This window comes from Pipistrellus hanaki (assembly GCF_964339955.1).
Source record: "Pipistrellus hanaki genome assembly, chromosome: 18".
In the NCBI taxonomy this organism is placed as follows: domain Eukaryota; kingdom Metazoa; phylum Chordata; class Mammalia; order Chiroptera; family Vespertilionidae; genus Pipistrellus; species Pipistrellus hanaki.
Window position 1 is genome coordinate 16,993,666 of NC_140520.1, and position 17,523 is coordinate 17,011,188.

At 35.9% G+C, this 17,523-nt stretch overlaps 1 protein-coding gene across 4 annotated transcripts in view; it reads left to right on the forward strand.

The window, feature by feature from the left end:
• Window positions 1–17,523, forward strand: part of RABGAP1L (RAB GTPase activating protein 1 like) — a 367,897-nt gene that overhangs the window by 37,832 nt on the left and 312,542 nt on the right. For all 4 annotated transcript variants that reach the window (XM_084865199.1, XM_084865197.1, XM_084865196.1 and 1 more), the window contains exons 6-7: window positions 3,671–3,828; window positions 5,769–5,879. In XM_084865199.1, the coding sequence (XP_084721325.1) occupies window positions 3,671–3,828; window positions 5,769–5,879 (269 nt within the window). The remainder of the gene's footprint in view (window positions 1–3,670; window positions 3,829–5,768; window positions 5,880–17,523) is intronic.

Genomic DNA, 17,523 nt, shown 5'->3' on the forward strand with positions numbered 1-17,523 from the left:
GTAGCCAATGTTCAGAATGGTTCGGAGTAGCTGGTAGCCAATGTCCAGAATGGTTCGGAGTGCAAAGGGTTAATATTATATCAATTTCAGATGTACAGTGTAGTGGTTAGACATTTATGTAGTTTACCAACTGATTCCCCCTTATAAGTCTTGTACCCACCTGGTACTGACATATGATCTTTTTAAAAGAGTTGATCCTCTTTTACCAATATTAGTAAAAATAATTATTTTTGAAAAACTGGCTATGTTATTTAATTAACTAATTATTTTAAGTAAATGTCTTTATTTAAAAATATATATATTTTATTGATTTTTTTTACAGGGAGGAAGGGAGAGAGATAGATAGTTAGAAACATTGATGAGACGGAAACATTGATCAGCTGCCTCCTGCACACCCTCTACTGGGGATGTGCCTGCAACCAAGGTACATGCCCTTGCCCAGAATCAAACCTGGGACCCTTCAGTCCACAGGCAGGTGCTCTATCTACTAAGCCAAACCGGCCAGGGCAGTAAATGTCTTTAAAAAAAAAAAATCCTCACCTAAGGATATGTTTTTAATGATATATTTTATTTACTTATTTATTTTTTTGTTAATCCTCACCCAAGGATACTTTTCCATTGATTTTTGGAGAGAGTGGAAGGGAGAGAGAGAGAGATAGAGAGAGACACATTAATTGGTTGCCTCCTGCACGCATCTCAACCAGGGCCAGGGATTGAGCCTGCACCTGAGGTACATGCCTTTGACTGGTTTCAAACCTGTGACCTTTCAGTCTGAGGGCCGATGTTCTATTCACTGAGCCAAATCATCTAGGGCTAATGTTATATTTTAGAAATCAGGGAAGAGAAGTGGGGAGGGAGAGAGAGAAAAACATCAATGTGAGAGAGAAATATCAAACTGGTAGCCTCCCCTATGCTCCCTGACTGGGGATCAAACTTGCAATCTAGGTAAGCAACCTAACTGGGAACTGAACTCACAGCCTTTAAATGTACAGGACTATGCTCCAACCAACAGAGCTACCCAGCCAGGGCTAAAATAGCACTTTTTTTTTTTTTTTTTTTTAACTATTAAAATGTAGTACATATTTGAGAATTTGGAAAATACTGAAGAAGAAAAAAAGTTACTCAAAATTTAACCAGAATTAAGATTTTTGTGTTTTCCCTTTCCATGTATCTACATGCACTCTGCTTTTCACCTCTTCAGAAACAACAACACAATCCCAACAACAACAATCCCAACACAGTTTTGTGTTTAATTAGTGTCTTGTATAGGTACTGCATTCTGGGGGACAATTTTACTGTATTATGTCAATAAACTTTTGCCTTCTGCAAAGAAAAGGCCTATTCCAGTACATTTGTGTGTGTGTGCACGAGTGTGTGTGCGCGTGCAATAGTTGGCATATATAGAAATGTTTGCCATAGCTTGTGTTAATTTTCTTGTCATGATATTGGTTACCCAATTTGTTCGAGTAACTATAGATATTGGTTATTATTGTTTCTGAAGCTCTCTACCTTACTAATCTGTGGATACCATTCCAGCTTATTTACCCACATTAGAATTCACAAATGATTTTAACCTTTTGTTGGAAATAGCAACTTGTAAGATACATTCAGGACTAAATGCAGTTTGATTGCTATTAATGATGTTAATGTACTGTTGTGTTCTTCCTCTAAAAAGAGAGAAAGGTGTAGTCTGATCCCCCATCCCCCATGTTCTCTACCTACTCTGGCTCAGCCCCATATACCTAACCTTTTAAAAGAGAAATTCCTGAGCCTTGCCATCTACTTTAGAATTTGCCAAGTTTTTTTGACATGGTAGGCTTGCTGATAGCTTTGACAAAGAAAGTGAAATAGAAGATATAAAAGAGGAGAAAAAAAGAAATATAGTTGGGTTTGACTATACAAATGTATGAAAAATTGTGTAAAACAGGAAAAACAGATATTTCCCTGTTTTCACATATAGTGTTTTCTTAAAAATATGCTGAAGTTGAATGTGTAAGAAGGAACCAATAGACTTCACATTTTATTGGGGGTTAGAAGGTAGGGAGAACTCAAAGAACCAAAAGTAGTTTAAAGTTCCTATTCACAATTTACTTTGTAGGCACAATATTTAATGACTTATTCTTAGCATGTTCTTTGGTTCTGTTTTCCTCTCTAACACTTAAATTATTGAGCTAAGTCAAATAAGTATTCAGTTGAGACTAAACATTTTTGCTTTTGGCTTACCTAATAAGTCCTCACCTACCTTAAGCACATTCAGCTTTCATGTATGTGCTGGAATGTAAGCTCCATGTTAACTGCTGTATAATACTTAGTGCACTGAACATGTTCAAAATATATCTACAGAAAGAATGAGTAAATTTATCATTGTTTTAAATGTATAAGTTTTGAGGCCTACAGTTTTTATTAATGCGAATCTTGTTTTTATTCATTGATATAACATTAAAATCAGATGACACATTAAAATATTAAAAAAATTTATGTACAATGTGATATTGCTGAAGTTAAACATTCTTATACAGTTAAAAGTGCATATTTAAGAAGCTATGAATTTGGCATTGGCAAGGCACTTTAGGGTAATATAGGTTAATATGTGTAAGTATGGCTGATGGAGGTTTGAGAATTACTTGTTTTTGAATGTGATAGACTGAATGTATGAGAAAAGGTAGAATATATGAATATAACAAGATAGAAAAATGGGGAAAGACCCCATACTTTAAGAAATTCTACTGTTGATGAAAGTGTTCTTGTTTCAAGCAAATTACAAAATATTACAGTCATAGACAAATATAATTCAGTGAGTAATTTGAAACCATTCTATTTAAAGTGAAGGATTTATTAATATTCAAAGAAGTCTTTTTTACTTGTTCCTTCCAATGTGAGGTTTTGAAAATATGACCTTTGTTAAACCCTTCTTATTTTATCTTGTTTTCTTCATTCAACCCATGAGTGGCCCAAGAAATTTGGAAGGTCTTTTGTGCGTTAGGCTTACACAGATGTGAGATGGTATGATGCTTCTTTTGGAAGTGAGGAAAAGAATAACTTCTGGAATAGTGTGTGACATTTCTCAACTTTAGGGGAAGTGTATGAGAGTGCCTTAACATTAGTAAAATAGATAAGACCACTTCAGCATGCATTCTGGAATCCTGCAATGTGTTTATATCACAACCACACACATAACAACACTGGGAACTAAACCATATTATTGTGTTTGTTTATTGCAAAAACCAGTATTTGCTTCATTCTATGCCTAAATGTCTAGTCCTCTGAAACTGAGGGAAGTGAAGAGAGAAATTGACGACTTGGGCTAAAACCTTTTTTGTGTGTGTTGATTGGGAAGGTTTGGTGCTGGGATCATTCTTGTAATTATCTTTGAAGTCATACTATATTCTGAGGTCTAGCCACATCTATAAATAAATATTTTTTTTATGAACTTAAATATCTTTATTACTGTGTTTAAATGCCAGATCAAAGAAGTATCTATATATATGTTTATATATACACTATATTACAGACTATATAACATATATTATAAACTATATATATGCTTATACTCTATCTGCTGAAGAAAACTGTGTTATGTTAAATTATAGATTCAAGAATTAGGAGAGAAGGGTATAAAAAATGCAGTTAAAGCCTTGCCTAATGGTTCTCCCATTTTTTATTCTTTTAGGTAAGCAGAATTTTATATAGTTTCTGTACAGCATTCAAACGTTCTTCTAGACAAGTTTCTGATGTTAAAGACTCAGTTATTCCTACCCCCGACAATGATGTGTTTACCTTCAGTGTCTCCTTGGAGGTAAAAGAAGATGATGGAAAAGGAAACTTTAGGTGAGGTTATTTGGAAAGAATAAAAATTGATATTGTGCTTGAAATATGATATTGGCTAATATAAAGATGCTAGAAACTATACAATGTTTGTTTAAAGCTTTAAAATGCAAAAGAAAGATTTGGTGAATGAATATGTTTCACTTTTCTCCTTATTTTAAAATATTTTATGTAAGTGCTTTTCTTAATATTTAAAAGTCTTGATATTTATTATAGAAAACATAGTAAAATAATAAAGATAGAATAAAAACAGCTGTAGTGATTATCAGCTAAGATAACACTCAATATTTTAGTTATTTCCTTTGTTTATTTCTAGGAGATATTTTTTAAATTTATTCCTATATTTATAAATTTTTCTTTTAACTTTATAAGAATTTTTCATTACAATGTTCTTAAAATTATTTTTAATGGTTACCAACAGTATATTATTTGGTTTGACCACCATTTACTTAACCAGTTCATTCTATTGTATATTTAGAATGTTTTCTCCATTTCAAAAATAGGCAGGTAATAGGACTCAGTTATATTCTTTTGTCTTTAATCCTCACCTGAGGATATATTTCTATTGATTTTAGAGAGTGGAAGAGAAAGGGAAAGACAGAAATATTGATGTGAGAGAAACACATTGATTGGTTGCCTCCTGCACATGCCCTGACCAGGGCCCAGGCTGGGAAGGAGCCTGTAACAGGTATGTGCCCTTGACCAAATCCAACCGGGGACTCTTTGGTCCGCAGGCCTACACTCCATTCACTGAGCCAAACGGCAAGGCTCCATGTTTTTTCTTCATTCATTCCTAACCCCCATTGGTCCTTACACTCAGTGAAGGATTTTTGTTCCAAGGTCTGTGTGAGCCAAACCTGATAGGGCCAATCATATTCTAATGATCACTTACTAGTAAGTGCCTTAACTGTGCTTTCAATTTTAATAATTGTTAGGTAGGCATTTTATCTGTTTATTATAGATATAGAAATTGATCCTAGGTCAAATAAGTTACTCAAGGTTTTTTTCTTTTTCAGATAAGACAACCTATATTTTAGACATTTATTGTTTTAATAATAATTCTTATGAATATTCAGTCTTGCCTAGGCTAGACTGCTGCAATCTATATAATTTTGTCCATTTTTTACTGTATATTTTCCTAGATATATCACAACCATCTCATATTCTAGATGTTTAAAAGTAAGCTCATCTTCTAATTTTCTTTTGCTTAGGGTTTCACTGTGTTAAAAGAACTCAGAACTGCACTTAACAGCCAAATCAGACATGGGACTGTCTTTTAAAAAAGTTAATGCCCTAGTCAGTTTGGCTCAGTGGATAGAGCGCCGGCCTGTGGATTGAAGGGTCCCAGGTTCGATTCCGGCCAATGGCACATGCCTTTGTTTCGGGCTCAATCCCCAGTGGGGTGCGTGCAGGAGGCAGCTGATCAACGATTCTCTCTCATCATTGATATTTCTATCTCTGTCCCTCTCCCTTCCTCTCTAAAATCAATTTAAAAAAGTTATTAAATCATTTTCTTAAATTTAAAAACTAAAATTTGAAATGATATCATTTACAAAATCTTTTTTTTAAGCTCTGTTCGGTTTTGTTGAGTATAAACTTCCTAGAGGCCTGATGTTCAAAACTTGTGCAAGAGTAGGCCTTCCTTCCCCCTGCTGCCGGCATCAGCTTCTCTCTGTCACCCGGGACCCAGGGTTCCCTCGCAGCCCTGGCTTCCAGAGGGTCATCTGGAAGCATGTCCAAAAGGACGTCTGGTCTGATTAGCATGTGTTATGCTTTTATTATTATAGATAGTTACTGTGTGGCAGGATGAGAGTTTAGTACACTTTAAGAATAAGGGTGCTGTTGCTTAAATACCTTGTCTCATTCTAATGTTGGAATAGGTTATCTTATATTATTGTATTACTTATTGTATTGATAATTCCTGTTCTTTCTGCATATTTCAGTCCTGTGCCTAAGGACAGAGATAAATTTTATTTCAAATTGAAGCAAGGAATAGAGAAGAAGGTAGTGATTACAGTGCAGCAACTTTCTAACAAAGAATTAGCTATTGAAAGGTAAGCAGCTTGTTCCTAAATACTACCCCAAACTTGTATTGACACTGTTATTGTGTTTCAAGAGACATAGTATTGAATCTCAGCTGTATTAGTCACTGTGGCTTTTTGCCATACTTCAATTTCTTCATTTAAAAAATGAAGATGAGGATGAGAATCATGATACTTTCTGCGCTTAAAGAAGTTAGATATAACTGGTTCATTGAAATTTCATTGATGGGAGTAATAAACATGAAATGACTATTTTTTCAGTAACAACTTCTTCATCCCTGTTTGGTCAAATCCATCTTTCTTGCTATTCCTCGTTTATATATATGAGACAGATACCTTCTCAGTAATTTTTGATTATTAAACATTCCATATAGTTACTGGGATTTAAGAAACTTTAAAAGATGTATACATATGTTTTAAATATATAAATGTGCACACATACACACACACACACACACACATATGTGTATGGGTGCAATTATATATTTATGTATATATTGACCATATACAAACAAAATAAAAACACTTGATAGGACAGAAGATACCATAAACAAAGTTAATAACAAATGATAGCTCTGGAAAAAACACTTCTAATATAGATGACAGATGAAAGATTAATAGCTATAGTATATATAAATTTTGTAACAGTTGGTAGAAAAAAAGGAGAAAAACAAGGGTATGGATAGGAAAGCTCTTTACTTAGCCAACAAACATATATGTAAAGTTGTCCCAATTCATGAATAGTCAGGAAAGTGTAATTAAGGTAACAATAAGATATCCGATTGGCAAAAATAGCATATAGAGCTGATGGGGATATGAACAAAAAGGCTAAAATGTGTGTACCTACTTTTTGAGAGCACTCTGGCAACATCTATGAAGATGAAAAGATACGTATAGTGAGACACATTGGTTCCATTCTAGGGAGTATATCCTGTTAGAAATAAAAGTATACCACTAATGACATTTTTAAAGGATATTTATTACAGCATTGTTTATAGTGGCACAAAACTGGAAATAAAAACAAATACTCGGCTTAGAGGAGTGGGAGAAATTGTAAGGATCCCGGAGAAAGAAAAGCCTTTTTGTTGTGTACTATGACCGCTCCTTCATTCATTCTCTAGACTGGGGTGAAGATTAGGGCCAGTTGTGGTTCTGACCGATAGCATCATAGAAGCCTCTGTCCCAACTGAATGTAGGAGAAGGTGTCTGGCCCCTATATATCTACAACTTTCTTTAAAGTGTCAGGCATTTAGCTCTACTTTCTTTTTCTTTTCTTTTTTAATTGATTATGGTATCACATAATTGTCCTCACCCCCCCCATTCCCATCCCAAACCCCTCCCTACATATACCCCCACCCCCCTGTTGTCCATGGCCACTGGCTAGGCCCATATGCATGCACACAAGTGCTTTGGTTGATCTCTTCCCCTTACCCCCACCCTCTCCTACTTTCCCTCTGAGGTTTGAGAGTCTGATCGCTGCTTCTCTTCTCTGGGTCTGTTTTTGTTCATCAGTTTATGTTGTTCATTATTTCCTCTAGATGTGTGAGATCATATGATCCAAGAAATATCCTTGTAAGAACCTAAACTGCTTTCTTCCCATCTTTATATCCTACTGCTAGTCTCCAGATAACAGGAAGTCCAGTTCAGCATATTGGTAGAGTGTGTTTTTAATTGTTTGGGAAAACACAATAAAAATGCATGTGTTTTTAATTGTTTGTGAAAACACAATAAAAACGATTTCGTCAATTTTAAGAGGTACGTCTTACATAATAAAAGGCTAATATGCATATTGCCCGAATGGTGGAACAACTGGTTGCTATAACGTGCACTTACCACCAGGGGGCAAATGCTCTATGCAGGACCTGCCCCCTGGTGGTCAGTGCACTTACACAGGGGGAGCGCCACTCAGCCAGAAGCTGGACTCATGGCTGGTGAGTGCTGCAGCTGTGGTGGGAGCCTCTCCCACCTCTGTGGCAGTGCTAAGGGTGTCTGACTGATGGCTTTCCTGTGGGGAGTGGGCCTAAGCTGTCAGTCAGACATCCCCTGAAGGCTCCTGGACTGTGAGAAGGTGCAGGCTGGTCTGAGGGCCCCCCTTTGAGTCATTTAATTTTGTGCGCTAGGCCTCTAGTCTTTTCATATTTAACATGTATGAAATTGTGGTGTTATTAACAATTGGTGGCATCCTGTAATTATAGTTGTCATGTTTTTTCCCTTTCTTAGTGGTATAAAAAATAATTGTGAGTCTTAAAATTGATGGTTTCTTAACATTGATGAAAAATAGCTAAAGATAAAGGTATTGTTGCTTTTGAATATTTTAATTCTAAGCCACTTGGGCTGAAGTGGAGAGCACTTCCAGTTGAGATGATTTTGAGTCATTGTAATTGCTCTGTTGAGTCCACATGTCCTGGTCAGTGGGCAGCAGGGGATGGAACATTAAAGATGCAGTGCACTATAGTGAAAGAACCACTTTATCAATTCTTTTATACATACATCATTTCGGTTCTGATTTTAACAATGTGAGTAAACCATTTTGATCCCAACAAAAAGATTTAAGATTTTAAAAAATATATATATTTTTATTGATTTTTAACAGAGAAGAAGGGAGAGAGATAGAGAGCTAGAAACGTCGATGAGAGAGAAAGACCGACCAGCTGCCTCTTGCACACCCCCTACCAGGGATGTGCCCACAACCAATGTACATGCCCCTGACCGGAATCGAACCTGGGACCTTTCAGCCCATAGGCCGACGCTCTATCCACTGAGCCAAACCGGTTTTGGCTATTGCTCTTATTTTAATATAAATAATCTTGATGATAATTTCTAACAACTGTGAGTTCATATATACTGCAATAATTACTAAATCCATGTTAGGTTTCTTTGTTTCCCTTTTCACATATCAGTCAGATGAGCTCTGCAAACATAGACTCTAGTGTGATAGGCTTGGTGGTGGAGGATAAATGCAGGGTGGAAGAAGTAAATAGAGAAAAAAGGGGACATCTGTAATACTTTCAAAAATAAAAACAAATATACAATAGAATGAACTGGCTAAGTAGATAAAGATAAATTTAAAAAATAAAATTTACTGAGATTGCTTCAGGCTAATGGGCTTCCTTTAATAATACTTAAGGCAGAATTTCCCGTGATGCGAAATTTTTTTAACTGTTTAGAATTATTATTATTATTACTAAAAAAACACCCTTGTCTTTTATTGGTTATATGTGGTATTTAACATTTTTAAATCTCAAAATGTTAAATGCTGGAATGTAAGGTAATCCAGTAGGTGGCAGTCTTGTCGAGAGAATTCTTAACACCTCTGGATGTAGAAGTTGTTCTGGCAGTTACCTTTTCTTGAGTTATATTTTCTTGTGGAAAAGATTTCCAATAAAAATCATCAGGGGCAATTTTCTTCTTATAGTCCAAACAATTTTCTAGCATGGTTTGACATCACTAAAGTAGACAGGTGGTAATGTTTGAGCTGCTTGTTTTTTTTGTGTTGATTTAATTGGATGTTAGTCCATTCTGAGGCTCTTTTGCTGAATTTACCTAGCATATACTTTTGTCTTTACCCTGAGCAAGTTGTTCTCGTTTGATTTAGAAAGAAGTTTAAGTCACTGACTTCAAGTTGCCTAGATGTTAGTTTTATTTGCATCTTTTATCCCCTTATGTAAGTTAGTGTATCTATGAAATCTTAATCAAATCAAGAGTCTCGCTGAAACCGGTTTGGCTCAGTGGATAGAGCGTCGGCCTGCGGACTAAAAGGTCCCGGGTTCGATTCCGGTCAAGGGCATGTACCTTGGTTGCAGGCACATCCCCGGTAGGGGGCGTGCAAGAGGCAGCTGATTGATGACTCTCTCTCATCGATATTTCTAACTCTCTATCCCTTTTTCTTCCTCTCTGTAAAAAAAATCAATAATAAAAAAAAAAGTCTCAGGTATCCTAATAACTTTACGTAATGGACATCATTCTTCTCCATCCTGAAAATGAGAAAAATTTAGTAGAAAGATAACTATTTTTCCTTAGGAAAACAAAGTATAGTTATATAAAAATGATTTCATTGTTCTCTGATAGTTATTTTAGATGCTTTGAGAGTTAATAATTGGAAGCTTCTGTTTTTCAGCCTTTGGACTGGAACTTGTGATTAGGACATAATTTTCAATGTCTTTTATTGCTGGCTTCTGCTGGCACCCAGTAGACGGAGTTAGCACTACAGACATATGTATGTAGTACTACTACCTTTTCTAGCATCAGATACTAAGAAATACTGTGTTTGTATAAGTTCATCTATTCCAGATGTTGGAGCTCATATTTAAGTAAACTTTTAAATTTGAAGTAATTATGGACTCATAGGAAGTTACAAAATAGTATAGAGAGGCTCCATGCACCCTTCCCCCAGCTTCTGTAAGTGGGGACATCTTACATAACACTAGTACAATTGGAGAATTAGGAAATTGACATTGGTACAATCTATAGATTTCTATTGGAGCTCTTTTTAAAAAAAATATATATATTTTTGATTTCAGAGAGGAAGGGAGAGGGAGAGAGAAATAGAAATACCAATACTGAGAGATAATTATTGATTGGCTGCCTCCTGTACAACCCCCCCACTGGGGGTTGAGCTCCAAACTCGAGCATGTGCCCTGATTGGGAATCGAAATGTGATCTCCTGGTTCATAGGTCTATGCCCAATCACTGAGCCACATTGGTTGGGCTATTGGAACTCTTTTTGAATTCTTTTGTAAATCATTGTATACTTCTATAAAATAATAATTAATTAATTGATTGCTTTTCTAGTGGCAAGAGACCTTTACTTAGCTTTATTTAACCTAAGGTGACTAATCAAGACAGTTGTAGACAAAGGGGCTTCTGGGCCTTAGCTGAGGAGAGTTCCAGGTTGTTCAAATATAGAAGTAATTTTTTATTATATTATACTAGTGGCCCATTGCACAGATTCATGCATATTGAAAGGAAATTAATTAGAAGATTCATGTGGTAATTACATTACTGCAAAAAATTACATGTCAAAATAGTATTTATAATATAGAATTACAATATATTGGCACCAGCGAGAGCTTTATATGTACCATGCATGCACAAGTTTATTTTTAAATTGCACATGTACATGTCATATGTACTGGCCGGTAGGTAGGTTAGATGATTGATGAATAAATTATGATGTGGCTCACGTTGACTGTCAACAAAAACAATCAAATTCACGATCGACAGTGACAGATTGAAATACATGCATGTGATTGGCGCCAGTGAGAGCTTTACATGTATCATGCATACATGAATTAACATTTATTTTTAAATTGCCAGTATGCATCATATATACCGGTTGGTCGGTCGGATGGTCAGATGGAGGTACAGTTGGTCACTTAGCCTTTTATATATATATTATGTTACATTAATATATAACACTGTAAATTCAAGGTATACAATATATTGATTTGATATATTTATGTATTATAGTATAATAATATGATTGCCATTGTAGTGATAGTTAGCACCTCTGAAATGTCATATAATTATTATTTTAAAAAATTAAAAAATATATATTTTATTGATTTTTTACAGAGAGGAAGGGAGAGAGATAGAGAGCTAGAAACATCGATGAGAGAGAAACATCGACCAGCCGCCTCCTGCACACCCCCCACCAGGTATGTGCCCGCAACCAATGTACATGCCCTTGACTGGAATCGAACCTGGGACCCTTCAGTCCGCAGACCGACGCTCTACCACTGAGCCAAACCGGTTTCGGCAAATTATTTATTTTTTGTGATTGGAATCATTAAGATCTAGTCTCTGAGCAAGTTTGATTATGCCACATTACTGTTTCCTACATTTCATATACTGTGCTTAGACCTCTGTTCCTTATTTATTACCAGGTGCAAGTTTGTGCCCTTAAACAACATCTCTTCTATTCCCCACTCTCACAGCATAGTATCTTCAAGGTCCACTTATGTTGTTGCAAATGGCAAGATTTTCTTTTCTTTTTCCTTTTTTAAAAATATTTTTATTGATTTTTTTTTTTTTTTTTTTTTTTACAGAGAGGAGGAGAGAGGGATAGAGAGTTAGAAACATCGATGAGAATCATCGATCAGCTGCCTCTTGCACAACCCCTACTGGGGATGTGCCCGCAACCAAGGTACGTGCCCCTGACCGGAATCGAACCCAGGACCCTTCAGTCCGCAGGCTGATGCTCTATCCACTGAGCCAAACCGGTTTTGGCAAGATTTTCTTATTTATCATGGCTGAGTAATAATCGTGTGTGTGTGTGTGTGTGTGTGTGTGTGATCTTTATTCATCCATTGATGAGTACTTTGGTTGTTTTTATATCTTGGTTACTGTGCATAATGCTGCCACAATACACATGGGAGTGCATATATCTCATATCTCTTTGGGTATATATCCAGAAATAGTATTTCTGGATCATATGGTAGATCTATTTTTAAATTAAAAGATTTTTTTTTTTGAGGAACCTACATATTTTTTATAGTGTTGAGCCAATTTACGTTCTTAATTTACATTAAGAAAATAATTTATTTATTGGCTTAGGAAATTGAGATTTCAAACATGGCTGTTAAATAATTAGAAGAGATGGGGTACTTTAATTATATCCTATGCTGATAATCAGTTTATTATCTCTTGGTTCCAAATCTACCCTTTTTGTCTGCATTAGTTGAAGCTGTACCTATTTCTTCTTTGCAAGCAAGCACAATATTAAATTGTGCCAGTAGAGGGTGCTGGAGGGATATTGCAGGAGGAAGGGTCTTCTCTTCCTGATTCTGGAGTGATTATTTCTTGCTGCAAGATTCTGGAACATCCAGCCGTGCTGTGCTCCATCCAGCTGGGCATCCAGTGCACACTCGCCCTCTATGAGCCCACAGTCCTGGTACTGACTCAGTAAGACCTTCTTGTGGCCCTCCAGACACAAACACTGTGGGCCCCGGGGCTTGCACCACTGCCAGTAAGCTGGTTCCAGGAGTCCTCATTTCCATTGTTGCCTGTCCACCTTGGCTGCCTGCACCTTGAGGTTGTTTCTTGCTTGCTGTGCCTGAGCAGTCCAATAAACTTCTTTGTCTTACACTAGGTTGCAATCAAACCCTATCTATAATAGTTCGGTCTGAATAAAGCTTCAGGGAGAGGACTCTCTGAGTTTGCTGTTCCTTGGGGCTCTTCCTTAGCCTTAGGGTATTCTTCAGAATTATCTTTCTATTACATTTAATAATTCTTTTTTTGTTATTGTTAATCTTCACCTGAGGATATTTTTATAACTTTGCAAACTCATCAAGTGAGAGTGTCTTTGGACATCCAGAAATAATCTTTTCTTGATGTATTTTAAGTAAAACCTCTTCTACACTCATGCATTATTTCCCTTCCTACCCTCTCCCATATTAGTAAAAGGGTGCCCAGAGCCCCACATTCCTCTGATAATACTGCCCCTCCCTTGACTTGTGCACCTTAGCTATCCAATACTGTACTGAAGGAGGGTATTCCAGAGCTCTCACAGAAATAATCTATTTCTGCTTTGCCTGATTCTCTTAGGCCTTATAGGACTCCTGGGTTTTTCATCAATACTCAGATTTTAATCCCCAAATGATGCTCTATCCACTGAGCCAAACCGGTTAGGGCTTTTTATTTTATTTTATTTAACAAAAGTTTAGCCTGCTTCCTTTTTTCTTCTTATTTTTTATCCATAATTTCCATGGAGGTATATAGAATCCTAATGATTTGAGGGACAAAAAGCAAAAGTTGAAAATAATTAGTTTCCTATTGTAGTGCATTAACATACCATCTTTATCTTTCTCACTTATTTTCTCACTGTTAAGTCTAAAGCAATGCTAGATACACTGAGCTTTTGGTGTTGGTATGGGTACTAACTTGGTGTTAAAAGCTGTTTAAAACTGTTTTGGTATTATGGAAGGCTGAACTTCCTTTTTGGTAATTGTAATAGCCTATCTATCTATCTATCTATCTATCTATCTATCTATCTATCTATCTGAACCTAAGCTACTGAACAACCAAGTGACCGATTGCTATGACACACACTGACCACCAGGGAGCAGAAATTCAATGCAGGAGCTGCCCCCTGGTGTTCAGTGCACACCCTCAGCCAACCTCCTGCAGCCAGCCAACCTTGTGTGGTCCTTCCCCCCAGCTGGTTGCCCTCCCCTCCCCAGCACCTCTGCCATTGGCTTGATAACCAGCTAGGCCAAGAGACCCCATCCATGCATGAATTCATGCACCAAGCTTCTAGTAATTTATAATTGACACTGCTCTGTAGTTTGCAGTGCTAGTCCACCATTAGTTTTTTTCATTTCAACTTTACATTGACATAGTGAACATGTAAACAGGTAGTATTGGTATTTCAGAATTGTGGTGAAACATTGAAGTGTGTGACTTGCCCAGGGTCACTCAGGGAATGTATAATCTGTTCTACCAATAGTCTAGGGAGGCAGTTAGAGTATAATGTGTGAAAAACCAGGTTGTTTTAGAGTCATAGACAAGAGCTTGAATCCCAGTGTTATAATTTAATAGGTTGTGGTTTGGACAAATCACTTCTACTTATTGAAAACCAGTTTTATTATTAAGTTATTAGAAGGTTGTTTTGAAATATAAATGTAACAATATACTAATGTCTGACTTAAAATTAAGGCATTCAATAAATAGTAGCTGGCATAATTAAAATGATAATATCATCTCATTTTCAGAAGTTTTGATTTCAAATTTTGGGCAGTCAGCTACTTATTATATTATAAATAATGCTGGGTGTGTCTGCTCTGCTTGTTAACATTCTGCATTTACAGCTATCAGAGAACTCACCATCTCAGGTTGTAATTGTCTGTTTACTTATTTTCCTCCCCTACTAGCTTCTGAAATCCATGAGAAAATAGGTGTGCTAGCAATTTGCTCTCTACATTATTTATAGAGTTAATAAGGGAAGGGTGAATGCTTTGAACTCCCCAGTGAAACACTTACTATTTGCCTTGGGTGTTAGTGGTGATAATAATATCTATCTAATTACTGACACCTTATTCCTAATAGACCCTGCTTGTCCCACAGGGAACCTGATGTGCTTTAATGAAGTATAATTTTGGAAATGACTAATACAGCTTGATAGGAAAAAAAAATTGTGCAAATTTAGTGCTGGAAGAACCCTCAGAGTATATCTATTATCCCCCTTTCTGAAAGAGGAAACAGAGGCCCAACGGGGTTGGGTGCTTTCTCTAAGGTTACACTGCTAGTTGGTGGCAGGATTTTTTTTTTATATAACCTAGAAAAAGAACAGTGCATCATCAAGTATCATCAAAAGAAGATAATATGCATTGCCATTTAAGGAATACCTCAACTTCCAAGGCTCCTTTTACAGTAGATCTTAACATAGGAATTAAATATAAAATTGCACCATTATAAAAGTATAGCATTTTCTTGTAAGTGCTAGATGAACAAAATAAGAGTTTAAAATTTTCAAAAACAGCAAAAGAAAAGTATGGAGGATGCAACTAAACTTTGCCATTAGTTTCTAACTGGCCTAAGAGAGAGGGAGAAGAGAGAATTAATTTTTTTCCTATACATTTTGGTATCCATTAACTTTTTACAATAAGTATATAATAGTTTTATAACTTACAAAACTTATAATATAGGGAATTGTTCTTTTAAAAATCCGTGATTGATAAAAGCTGAAGCAAAATGTGTAGTAGTTTCTTCTTATCCTCAGTTTCACTTTCTGCGATTTCAGTTACCTGTGGTCAACCAGGTCCAAAAATATTAAATGGAAAATTCTAGAAGTAAACAACATATAAGTTTTAAATTACATGGTGTTTTTTTTTCTTTTTTCTTTTTGTTCATCCTCACCTGAGGATATTTTTTAAATTGATTTTTAGAGAGAGTGGAAGAGAGAGGGAAAGACAGAGAGAAATATTGATGTGAGAGAAACACATTGATTGGTTGCCTCCTGCAGGAGGCCCAATAGGGCCAAGCTGGGGATGAACCTACAACCAAGATATGTGCCTTTGATTGGAATTGAACTTGGGACTCTTTGGTCCACAGGCTGAGGCTCTAACTACTGAGCCAAACCGGGTAGGAGTACATGCTGTTTTGAGTAAGGTGACAAAATCAGGCCATTTAATCTCCCTGCCTGTTGGTCACTTAGTTACCACCTTGGTTTTCAGACCTACTGTTGAGATATCTCTGTACTTGTCACCCCTATTTTATTTAATAATGGCCCCAAGGTACAAGGGTAGTGATGTTAACAGTTCAGATATGCCCAAGAGCTGTAAGGTGCTTCCTTAAAGTGAAAGGGTCTCTATGCAAAGCATAAACATATAAAGTATATAAGTGGTTCGGTACTATCAGTGGCTTCATGTATGGAATGAATCCCCTGTGGATAAGGGGAGACTGCTATACAGGGAATGTGAGACAAATCTTCTGTCTTTACTGACCTGATTTTTTAGTTCGGGGACCAAATTTCATATCTGTAAAAAAAATTAACTTTTATTTTTGTTTATCAAGAATTTAAGGCAATAGTTGGAGAAATAGTACAATGAATTGCATAATTAGTTAATATTTAACTTATACAGATAATGTTTATAATAGGAGTTCATAGGAGAGATCAAATAGTATATGGTAGTAATATTGCAATTATGACTATTACAGTATAATTATTTCCATATTAGTAGGTTATATTTTGTTCAGTGATACAATAATATGCTTGGAAAGTTATTCTCAGAGATTTTCAACTTTATCTTCATTATGTACTTAATTGTTTTTGGATGCCAAAGGGAGCTCTAAGCAAAATATCTCGAATTACTCACAGGAAGTATATGTTGTTTCACTGCTTACTGAATTCTTGTTTGGATAGGGTCATAGAAAAAAAAAGAAAAAGAAAAAAGAAGAAAAAGCTAGTGCTACTAGAAAAGTAAGCCTTTGGGAAACAACAAGGATCAGATTCAATATTGACTGGTTAGCTGTCACTATTTTAAAATTTGAAAAATCTCATATTTAATTGATTTACATTCTCTACCCCTTGTATAAAGTGCTTCACAGCATATTAAATTTTGGAAATCTAAATAAAAACATAGGTACATGTGGGTATGTGTTGTTGGCTAGGGACACAGTGGACAGATCACATTGCTGCTTAAGTTACAAGACCTATGGAATAGCCATGTTAATATGAATAAATTGTTTAACTTCTCTGGGCTTTACCTTTCTTCCCTATAAAGCAGAATTAACAATTATATCCTAACAAATAAAAAATGTTAGATTCAACTGAATTTTGCAGCTTATGAAAACCTCCTACAAATAAAGGGGTAGCGTTGATGGGATTGCTAACACTTCTCTTGCATCGGGAAGCATGGAATAAAGTAAATGGTTACTAGTATATTGTACATTGGATAATGTTTTCACTAAATAATAGTACTTTTAGTAATGTGTTTTATATTGCTTTTTTTCTTTTCTTTTTTCCCCCAAACGAGGACATAGTTTTAATAAGCTACTCAGTTAACATGACTGGTGAGGGGCAGGGTGATTGTTTCTGTTAAGATAGCTTGATGCAAAAGGAGAGCACAGTGTCTTGTTCTTATTCTTTTAAAAAAATCTCCTTTTTAATTTAATTGGGTTATATGATCTTGACCTATATGTTTGGAATAACTTCAAC